The sequence below is a fragment of the Pristiophorus japonicus genome, chromosome 15, assembly GCF_044704955.1.
Source record: "Pristiophorus japonicus isolate sPriJap1 chromosome 15, sPriJap1.hap1, whole genome shotgun sequence".
NCBI classification, from domain to species: Eukaryota; Metazoa; Chordata; class Chondrichthyes; family Pristiophoridae; genus Pristiophorus; species Pristiophorus japonicus.
The window spans coordinates 64,519,121-64,541,476 of NC_091991.1; the positions used below are offsets into that span (position 1 = coordinate 64,519,121).

At 42.5% G+C, this 22,356-nt stretch overlaps 1 protein-coding gene across 2 annotated transcripts in view; it reads left to right on the forward strand.

Moving 5' to 3' along the window:
- The window catches only part of pparab (peroxisome proliferator-activated receptor alpha b), a 198,677-nt gene that overhangs the window by 108,943 nt on the left and 67,378 nt on the right, over positions 1 to 22,356 (forward strand). Inside the window, exons 5-7 of one of the 2 annotated variants that reach the window (XM_070900536.1) lie at positions 7,972 to 8,171; positions 13,943 to 14,086; positions 19,382 to 19,829. In XM_070900536.1, coding sequence (XP_070756637.1) covers positions 7,972 to 8,171; positions 13,943 to 14,086; positions 19,382 to 19,829 — 792 coding nt within the window. The remainder of the gene's footprint in view (positions 1 to 7,971; positions 8,172 to 13,942; positions 14,087 to 19,381; positions 19,830 to 22,356) is intronic. The other variant, XM_070900537.1, reaches the window with a different exon arrangement.

A 22,356-nucleotide genomic window follows, 5' to 3' on the forward strand; every position in this document is an offset into this window, starting at 1 on the left:
TACAGGAAGCAACCTCAACATATTTAATTAATCAATACATCAACATAATCTGGTATCACCTGATTTTGATGTTTTCCAGCCAGATCTGTGGATGTACGATTATGCGCCAATTTCAGTTATCCAATTTGATAATCAAAGTTCCAATGTAGCTCTAAATTATATTGGAATGTTAAAACAAATTGGCTTCATAGGATTTAATGAAACTTCGCAATAGATGACCATGTTCAAAAGTTAGACAAGCTTGTGATTCAGTGGAGTTACTGTGTATGGAGTGCAGTATTTTTTTTGCAACTAAAATTCACTGGGGTCATTGCCACTAAAATCAGTCCTTATGGCCACATTTCTCTGAAGAGAGAAAGTTTCTAATAATAATTCTTGTACATTTAACAACCTCCAGAAGTATTTGTTTACAAGTTTATTCTGCTGCTCGTTTGCACAATGTTGCAATGTAGGTTTGTTCTGAATGAGACTGATTGGAATCCTGTGGGCTGCATGTGCCTCACTGTATTTGTCTTGCTTTTCCATTACTCAGACCATTGCTCTTGGATTTCTTTCAGTAAGGTGACATTGCACTTACTTGAATACAAGATCTGCAATCCTTCTCTTTAAAAGTGAATTTGAAAGTTGTTTAAGATTTTCTAAGTACTTCCGTTAGAAAAACAAGTGTAGGAATGCAAATAATGTAGAAGTTAATATTTTCACAGTAATATATTTAGATCTTTTCATGCAGGCAAAATGTTTATTACACACAATTAAGCAGTTCAATAGCACTGTGCATTTACTAAATAAATAAAATATTTTTTTTTATAATTGTAAACAAGTGCTTTAGAAATAAAATATATCTAAATGACACTTTCCAAATTTCATGCAGAAAAGGATTTATATTATATCAGTGAAATAATTATTTATAAAGATTCTTGCCTCGTAATTACCCAGTTGAACCTCTGAACCTGTTTAGTAGTGCACAGTATGGTATTCTTAAATATATTTGCCCTTATTTTTGTTCACTGAAGCACTTCTGGCAATTTATAATTTTACATTCCCCACTTTTCAAAATAACTTCAATTTAATTTATCTCTCGAAGAGTTGGAATATGCACTTTCAGTGCTGATTACTGTATCCTCTGCAGTTTATAAAATGGGGCAATTTTGCAAAGTGAAAGGAAAGAAAGACAGTAGGCAGCAAAAATAACCATTTGCTTAATGTTTCTATTCATTTTTCTCTTCATCCAGCTTTTAAAAGCGCTTGCTTTGGATATTCCTCCTTTTTTGGAAAAAGGGCTAAAATATGTAAGTGTGTGTTGGAGAAGAAGAACTGCTTATGCCAGTGTGTCATTTGTGTACATTCCAAATTTATTTTTAGCTCCTTTTATGAAGCATTTAGAGAAACCATATTCCAAGATAGCACCTATGAAAATAGGATGGAAGAGTAGAGTGATGAGTTTACAGGAAGTGTTCCTACTTATTTTAGTCCCAATAAGTAGGCACATAATAAGTAATACATGCTATACATGCATTAAAAAATCTTGCATTGGGTGTGCGCTTCTTATCCACAAATTTTGTTTCCTTTATCATAATTTTTAGTTACATTTTCATGTCACCTTTTCCCCGTATAAATTGTTATCGCAATTCTTTCCATTCTTTTTTGCAATATCAATGTTACAATGTAATTGCAACTGTGTGGAGCAAATTTCTAAAAATTTTCTCCCTGCTCTATCACTATCTTGTTCTTAAGTAATTTTCCAGTAGGTAAGTATTTAACATTCTATTTAAGCTTTTAATTTTTATTTTAAAATAAATATTTATGTTTAAACTTTTAATTTATTAACTGAAATTATATTCATAATTTTAAATGTCCCACCTTTGATGGGTCTCGGGGTTCTCTGTCCTCTTGTCTCTTCACCCATTTGAGAGCCTCCCATGTTGCACCATCAAAGACCTGCTCCCGCTTCAGCTTTCAACAAGCTGCATATGTCCGCATTGCTCAAAACAGCTATTTATCTTTTTAAAGTCCTTATAGCACTATATACTATTTATAGTGCAACATTTACACTGCCACAATTGATTGTATTTTTTTCTGTGTTGCTTTTAGTGTTGCTTCCACTGTTTCTGTTTCTAAGTATACCTCTCTGCTTTTGGTTAACTTTCACTCAGTTTTTAAGTATCGGTCTAGGTATGTTTTAGTGTTGCACTTTTTTTTAACTACCACTTCTAGTTTTTCAGTCCCATTTCCATTTTCTTTTTAACCGCATTCCCGCTTCTGTATTATTTTTTATAATTGTCCACACGCCATTAAATCTTCCAAGACTTCTCTTGCGGTTATATAATTTTTACCTTTCCTCCCCACATTTTCACTCACCTTTCTCCATCATATTTGCCTAAACTCCATATTTCTGGCTCAGATTTCACACCTATAACTTGTGTACTTACCTCTACCCTTCAAATAGCTTGTGGACTTCACTCGTCTGCTATACCTTTCTCCAAACTTGGACAAGTGTTTGTTGATGCTCCACACCAACTCCATCCTACCTATGTTCCCTCCACGAGACCTCCGACTTTAACTCTGGACTCCCTACTATCGTCATCAACCTATTCTCTGCTACTACCAGGAAATATGCATCCCTATAATTGCTATATAACCAGGTCTATGTGACTTGAGTTTTTCCCCGTGTCCATTCGTGTGCACGTTTTGGCTGCTGCTCCGGACCCGAGCCGTCTTCTATTTCCACTTTTTTCTCCCCCTTTTTTCTTTTCTCTCTCTTCCTCTTGTCATTATGCCGCCCTTCATCTCCCCTCTCTCGGATACTCTGCCCTCCCAAATCTCTACCCCAACCCTTCATTACTCTTCGACCTTCCTACTTTTCTTTCGCCGTCGCAGGCTTGACTTCCTCTTAGATAAGCGTACAGCTTCCCTCTGTGCCTCTCTTGGCATCCTCCGAAGGGCCCACCATGGCACTCATCGCTGTCTCCTCACACGTAGCAACCCCAACTGTCCAGCATGCCTGTGGGGGGACAAATCTTGCCAATCACCCTGTCCAACTCACTTCTCCAAGCGCTGACCCTGTGGATGCTGGCAGTGGATCAGCCATCACCGACTCTCTCTGCATCTCCTGGCAGAACAAGGCCCTTGCTATCCATGAGCTTCTCGTGGATGATTGCATCGACATCATGGCCCTGGCACAAACTTGGCTGAGGGGTAATGATACCTTACCCTTAAATGAAGCCTCCCCACCTGGCTATACTTTCCACCACTTGCCCCACCCAGACCGCTGTGGTGATGATGTGGCTCTCATCAAATCACACCTGGGTCTGTCCCCCTTACTCCTCTGGCACTTTGTCCTCCTTTGAGCATCTCACCTGGTTCCACCCCTCTCCCCTCTCATTTAAAATTCTTGTCCTCTATCGCCCACCCAAGTACCATAAAAAATTTATCCCCGAGATATCTTCACTGCTTTCCTCCCTCAGCTTCTGCACTGAGCGACTGCTCATCCTCAGTGATTTCAACCTCCATCTCAATTCATCATGCTCTCTCCTGAGTTCAATACCCTCCTATCTTCCCTTAATCTCTCCCTCCATGTGAACTCCCCAGCCCATATTCACAGCCACCCCCTTGACATTGCCAACTCTCGTGGCCTTGCTACTCTCACTGTGTCAATCGAAGATGAGGCCATCTCTGACTTACATTGTCCTTCATTCACATCCCCCTTCCCCCACCCAACCCTACTTCTTTCTGTGTCCTCCTCTGAAAATAAAACTCTCCCAACTCTCTTACAACTGCACTTACGAAATCCCAACTGTCCAGTCTTTGGCCCTCCATTCACCATGACATTTCTGCTGCTACCGATCTGCTCAATCATGCCCACACCACCACCTTTGATGCCCTAGTCCCTATTAAAACCATTATTCTCTCTTCCTCTCACCTTGGCTGTTCCCCAGGTGCGGCCTACATGTTTGCTCCCTCAAGTACAAGGATCGCATACTTGAAAGGATATGACGGACAACTGGTTTAGCCATTCACCGCCAGATCTGGCTAGACCACATAAAGCATTATTGGGTCCTACTCTTGTCTGCTAAAACTCCTCACTATTCCAGGATCATTCTGGAATGCAAAGGTGACCCCTAGCTACTATTGCTACTGCTAACCATCTTCTTAAACCTCTCTCTCCATCTCCTCCACACTCACCTCCAACAAGTGCGAGGAGCTCATGGACTTCTTTGTCTCTGAGATTGAGACCATTCGATCAGCTGCCTCTGCTACTTTCTTTAATTCCCCTTACCCACCCGGGCCAAACATCCTCTAAGTTTCCCCCTGCCCTAGACCTGAATTCGCATCTTTCTTCAGTTTCTCTCTGATCTCCCCTCTTGACTTCTCCACGCTTATCTTGTCCATGAGGCCTACTTCCTGCTCCCTCGACCCTATTCCCACTAAACTGTTGACCATTCGACTTCCTTTTCTGGCTCCCATGTTAGCCGACATTGTTAATGGTTCGCTCTCCTCAGGTACTGTCCCCTCACTCAAATTTGCCATCATCACACCTCTCCTCAAATCATCCATCATAGGCAGTCCCTCAGAATCGAGGAAGACTTGCTTCCACTCTAAAAATTAGTTCTTGGGTGACTGAACAGTCCAATACGAGAATTACAGTCTCTGTCACAGATGAGACAGACAGTTGTTGAGGGAAAGGGTGCATGCTCTCGGCAATGAGACTCGAGGTGGTCAGTGCCCTCCCGGATGCACTTCCTCCACTTCGGGCGGTCTTTGGCCAGGGACTCCCAGGTGTCGGTGGGGATATTGCATTTTATCAAGGAGGCTTTGAGGGTGTCCTTGAACTGTTTCCTCTGCCCACCTTGGGCTCGTTCGCCGTGAAGGAGTTCCGAGTGCTTGCTTTGGGAGTCTTGTGTCAAGCATGCGAACAGTGTGGCCCGCCCAGCAGAGCTGGTCGAGTGTGGTCAGTGCTTCAATGCTGAGGATGTTGGCCTGGTCGAGGACGCCAACGTTGGTGCGTCTGTCCCAGGGGATTTGCAGGAACTTGTGGAGACATCGTTGGTGGTATTTCTCCAGCAATTTGAGGTGTCTACTGTATATGGTAACAATATATACCATACCCTTGACCCCTCTGCCTTGCAAACTACTGCCCCATTTCCAACCTCCCTTTCCTCTCCAAAGTCCTTGAATGTGTTGTCGCATCTCAAATCCGTGCCTATCCTTCCATCAACTTCATGTTTGAATCCCTCCAATCCAGTTTCCGCGCCTGCCACAGTACCGAAACGACTCTCATCAAAGTCACATGACATCCTTTGTGTCTGTGACAAAGGTAAACTATCCTTTCTTGGCCTGTCTGCAGCCTTTGACATAGTTGAGCACTCCATCCTCCTCCAGCATCGTGCAGCTGGGTGGGACTGCACTCATCTGGTTCCATTCTTATCTATCTAATTGTTGCCAGAAAATCATCTGCAATGGCTTCTCTTCCCACTCCCACATCGTTACCTGCGGGGACCCCAAGGATCTATCCTTGGCCCTTTCCTATTTCTCATCCATATGCTGCCCCTTGGCGACATCATCCAAAAACATGGCGTCAGTTTCCACATGTATGCTGACTACACCCAGCTCTACCCCTCCACCCCTTCCCTTGACCCCTCCAATCAAATATTGGGAAGCCCGAAGCCATTGTCTTCGTGCCCCACCACAAACTCCATTCCCTAGCCACCAACTCCTTAGCATCTGTCTGAGGCTGAACCAGACTGTTCTCAACTTTGGTGTCATATTTGACCCTGAAATGAGCTTCCAACCACACATCTACCATAATTAAACCACCTTTTTCCACCTCCATAACATTGCTCGTCTCCACCTCTGCCACTGCTCATCTGTTGCTCAATGCCTTTGTTACCTCTAGCCTTGACCATTCCAACGCACTCCTCGCTGCACAACGCACTTCTACCCTACATAAATGAGGTCATCCAAAACTCGGCTGCCTGTGTCCTAACTCACACCATGTTCCATTGACCCATCACCCCTGTGCTCACTGACCTACATTGGTTCCCAGTTATGTAACACCTCAGTTTGAAAATTCTCATGTTTGTTTTCAAATCCCTCCATGGCCTCGCCCTTCCCTATCTTTAATCTCCTTCAGCCCCACAACCCTCCAAGATATCTGCCCTCTTCAAATTCGGGCCTCTTGAGCATCTCTGATTATAATCGCTCAACCATTGGTGGCTGTGCCTTCAGCTGCCAAGCTCTGGAATTCCCTTCCTAAACCTCTCCGCCTCTCTCTCCTCCTTCAAGACACTCCTTAAAACTTAACTCTTTGACCAATCTGCCCTAATTTTTTATGTGGCTCAGTGTCAATTTTTTTGTCTTGTAACAATCCTCTGATGCGCCTTGGGATGTTTTACTTCGTTAAAGATGCTATTAAATACAAGTTGTTGTTGTTGTCGCTACCAAATTTTCGAGAACCCCCCCCTAACTTCCCCTTTATCACCCATTCATCACCATAACCACATGCAACCACCAATCTATCCACCCCCAATTGTTTCCGCCCCTTTCCTCGTGTAATTATTCGTACCACTCCACCATTTAAGCTACGACTCCCCAATTTAACCTCTCCATACAATACATATTCAATTTCACATTTTTGTTCAAATCACCTGAGAAACTGACAAACATAATATTCTCAATACATTTTATGTTTTAGATACAAAATGCTACATAAATTTATGTTTCACTTAAACACATTATAGAAAAAAGATTCCACTTTTATTTACATACAATACATTTTAATTTACAATTTATATATTTCAATAATTAACTTTTATTGTTATTGACTTTTCCAATTCTGTATAATTATATAGTATTAGGCAGGATGACCCGCTTCCACACCAAAAAGTGATGAGTTCACAGGTGTTTCGATGAGGGACCTGACATTCTAGGTCCCGAACTACATACTGAAGGGTGGAAGATGCCTGTGCATGGATTTTTCTAACGTGTGGTGGTCATTGCACACCAGCCACCACACGGCTTGACAGAGCTAGGTCTTAATCCAGTGGCAAGGATTAACCAAGACGACTGGTGGCCAAGCTCTGCTGCACGGACCTAGTGCGCACATATATCGCAGTGTGGGCTGGCCCGTGCTGCAACTTCTAATATACAACTATATCCATTTGTCTACATGAATTTCATTATAATTTCTATATAGCTCTAGAATGACGCATTCTCCATTGTACCATTTAATCCTCCTATCGTTATCAGACATCATATTGTCTAACCTCCAGTGAGCAATGCCACTGGACATATAGTTTTGAAAATAATCTTCAGTTCTTTATGACAACACAACTTGAAACAAGTTTACATTCCATTGCGTGCATTTCCGGATTTTGTCCAGTTCCATGTGCTAATTTCTGATACATTGTTGCATTTTCATATATGCCAACCATTTGTGTTTCAAGTGACTATTAACATTTTCCGGGCACTGCCCGCTTGTCCGTGCTTGCGGATTAAAGTCAGTATTGCAATCTTCTGTTGCTAGTCCAGGCACTTGAATACTACCGCACACTGCAGGCAAAAATTCTGGTGATTTCAGGAATTCTCACCCAATGTGCAGTCGGATTCAATCACTTGGCACATCAGCGAGAGGCAGAAGACAAGGAATGATGCTGAGGATGGTGGGAGAGTGCAGGAGCAGTGTTGAGGGGGGTGGGGGGGGATGGCCAGGAATGATACTGGAGGAAGTGGGGGGCGGGGAGGGGGTCTGGAGGTGGTGCTGAGAAGGGGAAAGATGAGTGTGGCAGAGTGAATTGGGGTCAAAGGAAAGTGGCAACATGAACTGAATTGTGAGTAGAGGGAGAAAAGTGGCAGCATGAACTGAGGCAGGGAGAAGAATGCCAGCATGAGCTGGACAGGGGGAAAGAGGGAGATGAGTGCCAGCATGAACTGGACAGTGGAAATTGAATAAATTATTTTTTTCTACCTGCACAGCTATCCGTTTCGGTCGAATGCCACAATCTGAAAAGGAGAAATTAAAAGCAGAGATTCTTACACTAGAGCAAGATGTACAGAATTCGCAGATGGCTGATCTCAAATCTCTTGCCAAGCACATGTTTGAGGCTTACCTAAAGAATTTTAACATGAACAAGACCAAAGCCAGAGCCATTTTGACAGGAAAAGCTAACATCCCGGTAAGTAATTTGTAATTCCTCATTCATTTAACATACAATTCAAATGAAGATGAAGAGTTTGGTACCATGATGCAGCTATACAAGCACATTTTCCTCCCTCCCTTGTATCCTCCAATGTGAATAAGGTCTCATTTTGGTTTTGAATTTCATTTCTTGTATTCTTTTCAATTACAGTTCACTTATGTTGCAATACATCAGGAAAAGGGGTTTGTCATACATTGAATTCAGTTCTTTAAGTATTATCATGCTTAAATAGTTCATCATCTTTGTTGATATAAGCAAACCTCTACAGTGCCTGCAATCATTAATGTTGACGTCTGCTTTTGAAAATGGCTTAAAACATTTTTTGTCTCAAATGTTATAAAGATAAATTTATACTAAGATAATCAAACACTCCACAAAATGGTTCCTGCACAGCTGGATCCTGAGGTGGGATTTTATCTATGGAGGATATAGAAGACAGATGATGAATGGGGTGAAATCAAGGAAGGGCAGGTGCCAGTGACATAAGGGGTGGTGAGATAGTCATCATCATCATCACAATCTTCCAAAAACTTTTGATATTCCTTCTCTTTCTCATGCCCATTTTCCTTCTCTTTTGCCTGCCACCTTGCTATGCTGGACATGCAGATGAAAAGAAAATGAGGCAAGAAATGGTGTGCAGCACTCAGTGAGTGATGAGGTAGTGACAGCTGTAAAGTTCATTGATTCTTTAAAGTTCTGTAGCATGGAAAATTATATAAATAGATGACATATCTCTGACCCTCAGGTCACATTTTTGAGCAATTTGAGTATGTGATAGCTCAAAATACATAAAAAGGTGACATATTACCTTAGTTTCAAAAATATGATAAACATTTGAGAACTTTTTAATTTGATATTTTGTCATCCCACTGTGGAGTTTGTCTTGTTCTAAGCAAGATGGTAAAATCCATGATTACATCAAAATTAATTTAGTTATCACCAGACATTATGGACCGGAATTTGTGGTTGGAGGCTTGCGTCCAGAGTACATATCCAGCCCGAAGAAAAAAAAAAATATGAACCAACCTGCTACCTCCCAGGCTTCGGAGACTTCAGGTCCTGAGCCTGCAGGCATAAGCCTGCGTAATGTCCCAAGGATCCCAACAACTCTGGCAGTTTGGAAGCGTCCCGAATTAAGGGTGGGGGGGGGCGGGCGGGCAGGGAGGGTTCTGGAAAGAGTAAATTTTAAAGCAGCAGGAGAAATTCAAAAGGCTCTAGAGCAGAGCAATGTTTTGTGTAAAAATAAACAGCGGGTCAAGAAGAGAGAGTAACATAGAAAAATAGAAACATAGAAAATAGTTGCATGAGTAGGCCATTCGGCCCTTCGAGCCTGCACCGCCATTCAATGAGTTCATGGCTGAACATGCAACTTCAGTACCCCATTCCTGCTTTCTCGCCATACCCCTTGATCCCCCTAGTAGTAAGGACTACATCTAACTCCTTTTTGAATATATTTAGTGAATTGGCCTCAACAACTTTCTGTGGTAGAGAATTCCACAGGTTCACCACTCTGGATGAAGAAGTTTCTCCTCATCTCGGTCCTAAATGGCTTACCCCTTATCCTTAGACTGTGACCCCTGGTTCTGGACTTCCCCAACATTGGGAACATTCTTCCTGCATCTAACCTGTCTAAACCCGTCAGAATTTTAAACGTTTCTATGAGATCCCCTCTCATTCTTCTGAACTCCAGTGAATACAAGCCCAGTGGATCCAGTCTTTCTTGATATGCCAGTTCCACCATCCCGGGAATCAGTCTGGTGAACCTTCGCTGCACTCCCTCAATAGCAAGAATGTCCTTCCTCAAGTTAGGAGACCAAAACTGTACACAGTACTCCAGGTGTGCCCTCACCAAGGCCCTGTACAACTGTAGTAACACCTCCCTGCCCCTGTACTCAAATCCCCTCGCTATGAAGGCGAACATGCCATTTGCTTTCTTAACCGCCTGCTGTACCTGCATGCCAACCTTCAATGACTGATGTACCATGACACCTAGATCTCGTTGCACCTCCCCTTTTCCTAATCTGTCACCATTCAGATAATAGTCTGTCTCTCTGTTTTTACAACCAAAGTGGATAACCTCACATTTATCCACATTATACTTCATCTGCCATGAATTTGCCCACTCACCTAACCTATCCAAGTCACTCTGCAGCCTCATAGCATCCTCCTCGCAGCTCACACTGCCACCCAACTTAGTGTCATCCGCAAATTTGGAGATACTACATTTAATCCCCTCATCTAAATCATTAATGTACAATATAAACAGCTGGGGCCCCAGCACAGAACCTTGCAGTACCCCACTAGTCACTGCCTGCCATTCTGAAAAGTACCCATTTACTCCTACTCTTTGCTTCCTGTCTGCCAACCAGTTCTCAATCCACGTCAGCACACTACCCCCAATCCCATGTGCTTTAACTTTTCACATTAATCTCTTGTGTGGGACATTGTCGAAAGCCTTCTGAAAGTCCAAATACACCACATCAACTGGTTCTCCCTTGTCTACAGTACTTTAAACATCCTCAAAAAATTCCAGAAGATTTGTCAAGCATGATTTCCCTTTCACAAATCCATGCTGACTTGGACCTATCATGTCACCTCTTTCCAAATGCGCTGCTATGACATCCTTAATAATTAATTCCATCATTTTACTCACTACGATGTCAGACTGACCGGTCTATAATTCCCTGTTTTCTCTCTCCCTCTTTTTTTAAAAAGTGGGGTTACATTGGCTACCCTCCACTCGATAGGAACTGATCCAGAGTCAATGGAATGTTGGAAAATGACTGTTAATGCATCCGCTATTTCCAAGGCCACCTCCTTAAGTACTCTGGATGCAGACCATCAGGCACTGGGGATTTATCAGCCTTCAATCCCATCAATTTCCCCAACACAATTTCCCGACTAATAAGGATTTCCCTCAGTTCCTCCTTCTTACTAGACCCTCTGACCCCTTTTATATCCGGAAGGTTGTTTGTGTCCTCCTTAGTGAATACTGAACCAAAGTACTTGTTCAATTGGGCTGCCATTTCTTTGTTCCCAGTTATGACTTCCCTGGATTCTGACTGCAGGGGACCTATGTTTGTCTTTACTAACCTTTTTCTCTTTACATATCTATAGAAGCTTTTGCAGTCCATTTTAATGTTCCCTGCAAGCTTCCTCTCGTACTCTATTTTCCCTGCCCTAATCAAACCCTTTGTCTTCCTCTGCTGAGTTCTAAATATCTCCCAGTCCCCGGGTTCGCTGCTATTTCTGGCCAATTTGTATGTCACTTCCTTGGCTTTAATACTATCCCTGATTTCCCTTGATAGCCACGGTTGAGCCACCTTCCCTTTTTTATTTTTACGCCAGACAGGGAATTGTTGTAGTTCATCCATGCGGTCTCTAAATGTCTGCCATTGCCCATCCACTGTCAACCCCTTAAGTATCATTCGCCAATCTATCCTAGCCATTTCATGGCTCATACCTTCAAAGTTACCCTTCTTTAAGTTCTGGACCATGGTCTCTGAATTAACTGTGTCATTCTCAATCCTAATGTAGAATTCCACCATATTATGGTCACTCTTCCCCAAGGGGCCTCGCACAACGAGATTGCTAATTAATCCTCTCTCATTACACAACACCCAGTCTAAGATGGCCTCCCCCCCTAGTTGGTTCCTCGACATATTGGTCTAGAAAACCATCCCTTATGCACTCCAGGAAATCCTCCTTCACCCTATTGTTTCCAGTTTGATTAGCCCAATCTATATGCATATTAAAGTCACCCATGATAACTGCTGCACCTTTATTGCATGTACCCCTAATTTCTTGTTTAATGCCCTCCCAAACATCACTACTACTGTTTGGAGGTCTGTACACAACTCCCATTAGCGTTTTCTGCCCTTTGGTATTCCGTAGCTCCACCCATACCGATTCCACATCATCCAAGCTTAATGTCTTTCCTTACAATTGCATTAATTTCCTCTTTAACCAGAAACGCCACTCCGCCTCCTTTTCCTTTCTGTCTATCCTTCCTAAATGTTGAATATCCTTGGATGTTGAGTTCCCAGCCTTGGTCACCCTGGAGCCATGTCTCCGTGATGCCAACCACATTGTATCCCCGTTAACTGCTATCTGCACAGTTAATTTGTCCACCTTATTCTGAATACTCCTCGCATTGAGGCACAGAGCCTTCAGGCTTGCCTTTTTAGCACACTTTGACCCTTTAGAATTTTGCTGTAAAGTGGCCCTTTTTGTTTTTGCCTTGGGTTTCTCTGCCCTCCACTTTTACTCATCTCCTTTCTGTCTTTTGCTTCTGTCTCCATTTTGTTTCCCTCTCTCTCCCTGCATTGGTTCCCATCCCCCTGCCATATTAGTTTAACTCCTCCCCAACAGCACTACCAAATGCTCCCCCTAGGACATTGGTTCCGGTCCTGCCTAGGTGCAGACCGTCCGGTTTGTACTGGTCCCACCTCCCCCAGAACCGGTTCCAATGCCCCAGGAATTTGAATCCATGCCTGCTGCACCACTGCTCAAGCCACGTATTCATCTGAGCTATCCTGCGATTCCTACTCTGACTAGCATGTGGCACTGGTAGCAATCCCGAGATTACTACTTTTGAGGTCCTACTTTTTAATTTAGCTCCTAGGTAACAAAAGTAATGGGGCATCAGTGACTAAGGTGAGTGTAATGTATTTGCTTCATGGGTTCTTTGCTTAAGAATTCACAGCTATACATTTGCTGTAAAGAACTAGCTGGTTTATGAGCAAAGGTTTAACAACAAAACTGAACATCACCAGTTCATCCACCAGGCTCACAACAGCCCACCTCATCATGGAGAAGCTAAACTCAATTAACCGGGATTTTATTGCAGCTTGTGAATGTCATGTGACTGGGCAAGCCACTCACAATGCAACAGCTCCACAAACCTGGGAGCATGCTCACAGGTGTGTACATCTCAGTGACATCAGGGAAAAATAGAAAAAAATCAAAGCTAAAGGCACTATATCTAAGTTTGCACGAAGCATTCGCAACAAAATAGATGAATTAATAGTGGAGAGAGAAATTAATAGCCATCACAGAGACATGGTTGCAAAGTGACCAAGGGAACTAAATATTCCAGGATACTTAACTTTTCGAAGAGATAGGAAAAATGGAAAAGGAGCATAGGTAGCCTTGATAAAGGATGGGATAAAGACAGTAGAGAAAAAGGATCTCAGCTCTGAAAATCAAGAAGTAGAGTCAGTTTGGGTGGAGGTAAAACAGCAAGGGGTAGGAGACATAGGTGGGAGTTGTTTATAGGCCCGCAACAGTAGTTGTAATGTTAGGCAGAGTATAAATCAGGAAATTAGAAATGCATGTAACAAGGGTAATACAGTAATGATGGGGGCGCTTTAATCTATATATAGACTGGGCAAACCAAATTTGCAGTAATAGTGTGGCAGAGGAATTCATAGAATGTATACAAGATAGTTTTCTTGAACAGTATGTTGAGGAACCAACTAGGGAACAGGCTATTTTAGATCTAGTAATGTGCAATGGTTAATTAATAACCTTGTGTAAAGGAGCCCTTCGGTAAGAGTGACCATAATATGATAGAATTTTATAATGTTTGAAAGTGATTTAGTTAAATCTGAAACTAGGGTCTTAAATCTAAACAAAGCAAACTATGTCGGTATGAGGAGCGAGTTGGCTAAGATAGATTGGGAAACTACATTAAAAGTGTTGAGTCCTTAACTCTTAAACATAATCACACGAGGCATGTACTGCAGACACAGTCACTCTGTGACCTTCACCTTTATTACCGGGACCAAGGAGTGCTGCCCCTGCGAGGGACCTTCCCTTATATACCTGAATCTCCAGATAAGGAGTGTCCCCCACAAGTACACCCCCTGTGGTCAAGGTGTGCATTTCTAGTAAGTATGTACAGTATGTAGTGGTTACATGAAGGTTACAATTGTATAAGGTTTACAGTAGTATGCTGGTTATATTCATGACAAAAAAGTATGATGGTAGACAAGCAATGGCTAGCATTTAAAGGAAGAGGCTTATAATGTTGCCAAAAAGAGCAGTAAGCCTGAGGTTTGGGAGGATTTAGAATTCTGCAAAGCAGGACCAAGAAATTGATAAACAAAGGGAAAATAGAATGAGAGTAAACTAGCGAGAGACATAAAAGATTCTATAGGATGTAAAAAGGAAAAGGTTAGCGAAAGTAAATGTGGGACCCTTACAGGCTAAGACAGTAGAAATCATAATGTGGAATGGCAGAGAAATTAAACAAATACTTATACAAAAGCAAAATACTGCGGATGCTGGAATTTCGAATAAAAACAGAAAATGTTGGAAATCTCAGCGGGTCAGGCAGTACCTGTGGACAGAAAACAGAGTTACCGTTCCGGGACGATGACCCTTCGTCAGAACTAGAGAGTGTTTGGAAAGAACGGATTCTTAACAAACACTGAAAGGGGGAGGGGAAGAAAGAACTAAAGGGAAGGTCTATGATAGGTTGGAAGACAGGAGAGATTAGAGAGACAAAAGAGATGATGGCCCAAATTCAAATGGTAATGCCAGGAGTTAGAAAAACATTAATCAAGATAGCGTGTGAATGGCGGGATAATGACCAGCTGCCATTAGAGACAAAGAGAAGAAAGATACAAGCTCTGGGAGGAGTGGGGGCGGGGATGAGGAAAGGGAGCCAAGGATCGGCAGCGGCTACGCTCTGAAATTGTTGAACTCAATGTTGAGTCCAGAAGGCTGTAAAGTGCCTAAACGAAAGATGAGGTGCTGTTCCTCGAGTTTGCGTTAAGCTTCATTGAAACAGTGTAGGAGACCAAGGATGGAGAGGTCAGAGTGGGAATGGAGTGGAGAATTAAAGTGACAGGCGACTGGAAGCTCAGGGTAACACTTGCGGACTGAATGGAGGTGCTCCGCAAAGCAGTCACCCAATTAAACAAATACTTTGGGGTCGAATTTCATCGAGGGCTCTACCCGCCCAAGTGCTGCCAATGGCTGCCGAGGTACCGGACGGTACTTTGGGCAGGGTATTCATGGCCGAGGTCCCTCGAAGGTCGGCGGGCAGCAAATGGACGACGTACGCAGCCAATCTGGGCGGCAGAGGGCGGGAGGTCTCATTCTCGACGGCAGAGGCGCTTGCCGCCTTAGTGCTGTCAAGGATGGAATTGGGCCCACGGAGGGTCGAAGACCTGAAAAAAAAAATCACCAGTTAAAAAAATACAAAAACTATCCGAAGACCTTCAGGGGACCCCATGCAGGTAATTCGCTGTTGAAAAAATGTTTTGAAATGTTCACTACCCTTTTTTTCAGGTTCTTCAGACTTACCGTTGGTGACAGACCAGCCAGCGGTCCAACCCCGTTCTGCCGCCGAGTCCCAGCGACTCCCACCCGCAGGAATCTGGGAGCTCGGCGGGCGGGAGGTCAGTTGCGCCACTTGGCCGTACGCTGACTTCAGCGGGCGGTTCCCAGCAGCTCTCTCCTCTTGCACGCTCCAGGCCACCTCCAAAGTGGCACTTGGCGGATCTTCAGGAGGAATGTCGGCGGGAGTGGCCGGCGGCGGTGGGCTGATGAATTTCGGCCCCCTTGTGTCTGTCTTCACGGAAGGAGACGCAAAAAACCTCCCAGAAATAGTGGAGAACTAAGGGTCTAGCAAGAATGAGGAACTGAAAGAAATTGTAACAGTAAAAACATAGTACAGGTTGAACCTCCCTTATCCGGAATCCTCAGGACCTTGCCTGTTCTGGATCCGGACGAGGGGTGGTCACGTTAAATTGGATGATACAGGTACTGAACAAGGGGATATTCTGGCTGGCTTGGGGCTGGGAGTGTGGCAGAGAGATCATGGGGGTGGGCAGGTGGTGGATCGCGGGGCCAGGCCAGCGATTGCAGGAGTCGGGAGCGAGGAAGGACTTCAATTTGTTCATGTCAGAGTTCTGCGCATGCGACACCCGATGGCCAGGAATGGTTCTGGACGAGGGGTTGTTCTGGAAAAGGGAGGTTCAACCTGTACTGGAGAAATTAATGGACTGAAAGCCGATAAATCCTCTGGACCTGATAACCTACATCCTAAGATTTTGAAAGAGGTGGCTATAGAAATAATGGATACATTGGTTGTCATCTTCCAATATATATCAATGATTTGGATGAGGGAGACCAAATGTAATACTGGTTCAGCGTCCGAAATCCGGAGTTCCGAAATTCAGAATGTTCCACAATCTGGACATTGTGCCGATCCATGGCGGGGTTGTCCGGAAACTGGGAAATGTTGCAAAACCCAGACTCCCCCACCTCAGTCCCCCGACCTCGTTCCGGCTTTCGGCCGCCCGATCTGGTCCCCCCGCCGTCCGACTTGGTCCCCGGCCACCCAACCTGGCTCCGGGCAGCCCAACCTCGCCCCCTTACCTGGGCCGCCCGACATTTCCTTCCCCTCCTCTCCCTGATGCCCCCTCCCCTCCTCTTCCCCTACCTACCTCGGCCTAGGCAAAGACGTTCCGAAATCCGGAAGTACCCGGATTCCAGAACGGCCTCGGTCCCGAGGTTTCTGGATTTTGGACGTCACATCTGTATATCCAAGTTTGTTGATGATACACAGCTAGGTGGGAATGTAAGTTATGAGGAGGATGCAAAGAGGCTTCAAGGGAATAAGGCTAAGTGAATGGTCAAGAAATATAATGTGGAGAAATGCGAAGTTATCCACTTTGGTAGGAAAAATAGAAAGGCGGAGTATTTTTTTAAATGGTGAGAGATTGGGAAATGTTAGTGGTCAGAGGGACCTGGGTGTCCTTGTACACGAATCACTGAAAGTTAACGTGCAGGTACAGCAAGCAGTTAAGAAAGTAAATGGTAAGTTGACCTACGTTACAAGAGGATTTGCGTATAAGTGTAAAGACGTATCACTGCAATTATATCATCATCATCATCTTAGGCAGTCCCTAGAAATCGAGGAAGACTTGCTTTCATTCCAAAAATGAGTTCTCGGGTGACTGTACAGAACAATACGGGAATTGATCTCTCACAGGTGGGACAGACAGTCGTTGAAGGAAAGGATGCGTGGGGAGTCTGGTTTGCTGCACGCTCCTTCCGTTGCCTGCGCTTGTCCCCCGCATGCTCTCGGCGACGAGACTCGAGGTGCTCAGCGCCCTCCCGGATGCTCTTCCTCCGCTTAGGGCGGTCTTGGGCCAGGGATTCCCAGGTGCCGGTGGGGATGTTGCACTTTATCAAGGAGGCTTTGAGGGTGTCCTTGAAACGTTTCCTCTGCCCATCTGGAGCTCACCTGCCGTGTAGGAGATCCGAATAGAGCGCTTGCTTTGGGAGTCTCGTGTCGGACATGCGGACGATGTGGCCCACCATACTGGGGATGTTGGCCTGATCGAGAACACCGAATTTGGTGGTGAAACCACACCTGGACAGTTTTTGTTTCCTTACCTAAGGAAGGATATATTTGCCATAGAGGGAGTGCAACAAAGCTTCACCAGACTTATTCTGAGATGGGGGATTGTCCTATGAGGAAAAAAATTAGTATACTAGGCTTATATTCTCTTGAGTTTAGAAGAATGAGAGGTGATCTCATTGAAACATACAAAATTCTTACAGGGCCTTGACAGGGTAGATGCAGGGAGGATGTTTCCCCTGGTTGTGGAGTCTAGAACCAGGGGTCATAGTCTCAGAATAAAGGGTCGGCCAGTTAGGATTGAAATGAGGAGAAATTTCTTCACACAAAGGGTGGTGAATCATTAGAATTCTCTATCCCAGAGGGCTGTGGAGGCTCAGTCTTTGAATATATTCAAGTCGGTGATAGATAGATTTTTTGATATTTGAGGGAATCAAGGGATATGGGGATGCTGCAGACAAGTGGAGTTGAGGTAGAAGATCAGCCGTGATCTTATTGAATGGCAGAACAGGCTCAAGGTGCTGAATGTCTTACTCCAGCTCCTATTTCTTATGTTATTATGGAATCCCCAAATAATTAAACAATTTAAACAACTGCAATAAAAATAAATGTTCTCATTTTCACATTTAATTAAAAGTCCCTTGATAAAGCATTTACAATAAAACATTATTTTTTTGAAAAATAAGTTTAAACATTTTAATCCAGGCCAAAATTTACATAAACTAATTTTAAATGTTTGAGGATGATTTTTAATTTAACATTTATATTAACCCTTACGTTGGTGAAAGCAGGTCCTATACCTGCTTTTATCGGGGATAAGGGTTTTGTGGGCCTTTGCTGGGCAGGAGTTGGGCTCTGGGCTAGCAAAAATGATTTTTGTGTCGGTTCAAATGATCTGTCTGGGTTTTTGCGCATGCGCAACACATGCAGAAACCCTGAACTTGCAGGGCCTTTTACAAGGCTTACGATGGCGTACGCTGTGCAAAATCTGGGCCTGTGTATTGCTCCTGATGTGTCTGCAGAGTTGAAGGACAGTGTTTAAACTGTGTTTTCATTACCCACATCTCTTTATTTAATTTTTTTCCTAAATGAACCGTTCATATTCTCTCCTTCCTGGCAGTTGGATTTTACAGACTAGCTAATTAACATCACCCAACTCACAACCGAGTGGACTTGATGGGCCGCCTGATGATCTTTTCCTCTTCATTCTTTTCATATGCTCATGTTTCATTTGGTGCTGTAAGTGCCACTTCTTCCAGAAAATATAATTAAGATATGGAAAAAGAGATGATGAGCTTTTCTTTCTCTTCTTTTTCTATATGGCCAAGATTAATAATTCATTTACCTGAAGCGAATCTGTAATCATGTTAGAAATCCCAGTCAGTATCTAACCTACTGCCATGAACTTCTATAATGAATAAAGGTAATCTAAGATATGTGACGTATTTTGGAGGAGTAATTGAACTTTGCCTGTTTCCCAGATTTTTTTCCCCCAAATTGGCCTGGGTGTTTTTTAATCTGCTTTTTTGCCTCTCCCAGGAGATCACATGGTTTCGGGTGGAGTGGAGTGTATATGCTGTGATACACAAGGTATCGCAATTGTGTGGAACAGGCTTGATGGACCAGATGGTATTTACCTGTCCATCATTTTTCGTATGCTTGTGCATAACTTGTCTTAATTCTTCACCATCTACTGCTGTTTCTGCTTTGAAAAGTACATTAGAAAAATGTAATTCAAAGTACTTAAGTGAACTTGATACAGAAGAATGTTATGATGTTTACTAATTCTTGAATAATAAATTTACAGCCTTTTGTGATTCATGACATGGAGACATTACGCCTGGCAGAGGAGAATCTAGTATCAAAACAAGCAGTAAATGGCATCCAGAACAAAGAAGCTGAAGTTCGAATCTTTCACCGCTGCCAGTGTACGTCAGTAGAAACAGTAAGAGAACTGACGGAATTTGCCAAATGTATCCCTGAATTTGTAAACCTTGACCTCAATGATCAAGTGACCCTGTTAAAATACGGAGTTTATGAAGCCATGTTTGCCATGTTGGCATCCATTATGAACAAAGATGGGCTGCTGGTAGCCTATGGGAACGGTTTTATGACTCGAGAGTTTTTGAAAAGCCTGCGGAAACCTTTTAATGAAATAATGGAGCCCAAGTTTGAGTTTGCCATGAAGTTCAATGCACTAGAGTTGGATGACAGTGATTTGGCTCTCTTTGTGGCTGCCATCATTCTTTCTGGAGGTAAGAATGCACGACTCATAGAACTAAAAATGTTAAGTAGCATTTCACTGCACAAAGCTTATTTCACTTTTGTAACTACACACTTTTTAAAAGCTCAATGTGTTGGACATCACAGAGAAAGTGTAAATGCTAATTAATACTATTAACAGCATTAATGGTAAGTCGCAGAAATTTGTTTTGTCAGTGATATTGTTTTGGCATTGCACAACAACAGTGAAAAGCAGATAAATAATCAGTATTCACTGTGCAAGCATGGTAGAGTTGTACAATAAAAATGTAATGTTGAAATTAATTGGTCTTCACAAAATAGTTCTGCAATTATGCTCATCAGGCTCATTATTATGTTTCTTAGTAATACAACATCAGTACTCTCCCTGCCAATTAACGTTTTGGTGCGAAAGTTCTGTTTTAAAAGAATGAAATTTTTAAGGCCACACACTTGAGCAGTTTCATTCATACAATTACTATGAAAATGTAGTGGCAATGTTAAAATACTATACTCATGATTGTTTTGTATTTTTCATAATCACAGGGATGCTGAAGAAAAATGGTCCAATGTAATGTTGCCATATCCAGACTATACAGCAATATAGTTTATATTTTTAAATACATTTATTCACCTCAGATCGTTAATTCTGGTTCTTCGGCTCATGTGTGATGTAAACAAGAAGAGCTGTTAAATATAAATTATGTACACAAGTGGGTGAACCAAATAGATTATGAACAAAGTAACAAATTAACTGTTTAATATAATGTAATAATATGCATGGGACAGAAATCATATCTTATTGCTTTAATATATCTATTTTTAGCTTAATTTAGAAACCAGTATCCATCCATGAATTCAAGCAAAGGTTTATACATTTTAAGTGAAATATGGTTTTTATACAACTAAGCTAGTTTTATTCCCATTCCTGTCATTCATAATTGAATAAATACTTAAAGTCTGCAATTATCTCTGTCCCCCTCACAACTAGCACACAATTTTAATCGTCCATTTGAAATTATACAGCCAAATCATGAAACTTTAGCCACTTGTGTGTATTTTTTTTAATGCCCCTATTACAAAATGAAGTCATCAGATAAACTGGTCCCAATATTAGGCTTCATAATGAAGAAGTGACTTTATTGACCTGAAAATTGTGGTCGAAGGCTTGTCGCCGCTGTACGCCTCCGAACTGAAAAATAAATACGAACTTACTTGGTGTCTCCGGAGCTACGGACTCTTCCGGTCCTGCGCCTGCAGGCGTAAGCGGCCCTGAGATCACGTGGGCCAGCCCAACCAATCAAAAATGGGGATTCTTATGATTCGCATGGGGATTCCATTTACGCACAGAATTCCCATAAGCATAATAGAAATCACCAAATAAATAACATTTCACACCACTTAAATAAAAATAAATGCTCACTTGTTTAAAAGACCCTTTAATTAAACATTTAAAATAAAAATTAAATTTTCTGAAAATAAATTTAAACATTTTAAAACGGGACTAAATTTATCTAAACTAATTTTAAATGCATGTGTATGTTTAAATCATTTAAAACATTTATTTTAACCCTTGCACTGGTAACAGAAGGCCTTGAGCCTGAATTTGTAGTGGATGTGGTGGATCTGTCCAAGTGAAACTTGACCGATCGCATGCGCAGAAAGCCGGAACTTGCAGGGCCATTCTGAAGACTTCGATAGCGTACGAACAGTATAATTTCAGGGCCATTATAAGTGATTTAGATTTGCCAACATTATTGAGCTTAGCTTCTTATGGTATCTTAACAGTTCACATTTGGTTAAAATTAATTTTCAGCACTATTTAATGTTCATGACACTGAATAAAATGGTAGGCTATCAGGTTTATAAGTCTGACATTGAAGCAACAGACAATACATTACAATTTAATTACAATGAATTTGCAGTGCATATGTATATGAGTTACCAGGTTAGTAACAATAGAATTTTGAAAATAATTGCCTTTAGTAGTTGGTGTTTGCTTTTTCTACCTGATTTTTTTCTGTTCTGTATCCATCCATTTTAGAGCAATAGATGCAGTGGAGTGATACTAGGCAAAGATATTTCACTAAGTGTGTCTGTATTATTGTACAATGTCTATCTAATCTATTCATAGACAGATTGTAGCCCTGTTTTAGTGTTTTGTTTCAATGGGTATCTTTTGGCATGTAAGGGGGCCAGGGAAGGCCAGTGATAAGACTGTAGACCAGAATTGGAAGAGCAGAGGGTATAAGCAACAATTAAGGGCTGTAGGAGATTATAGAGGTAGAGTGAAGTGAAGACTGGAGTTTCTCGCAGGAATTGAATAAGATGGTTTCAGACTTGCTACCATTAAGCTGCAGAACATCGTCAGGCATGGAATGAAGGAATGGGCGAAATCAATGTTTGATATGGACAGAAGTAAAGGGGAATGGCCTATGATTGGGAATGTCTAATGAGCAGTGTTAATGGGGGTGAGAAAAGAAGATACAGTGATGTTGCGGAAAATGGACGGACTGTAGGCATTGGGGGAGTGAGTACTCG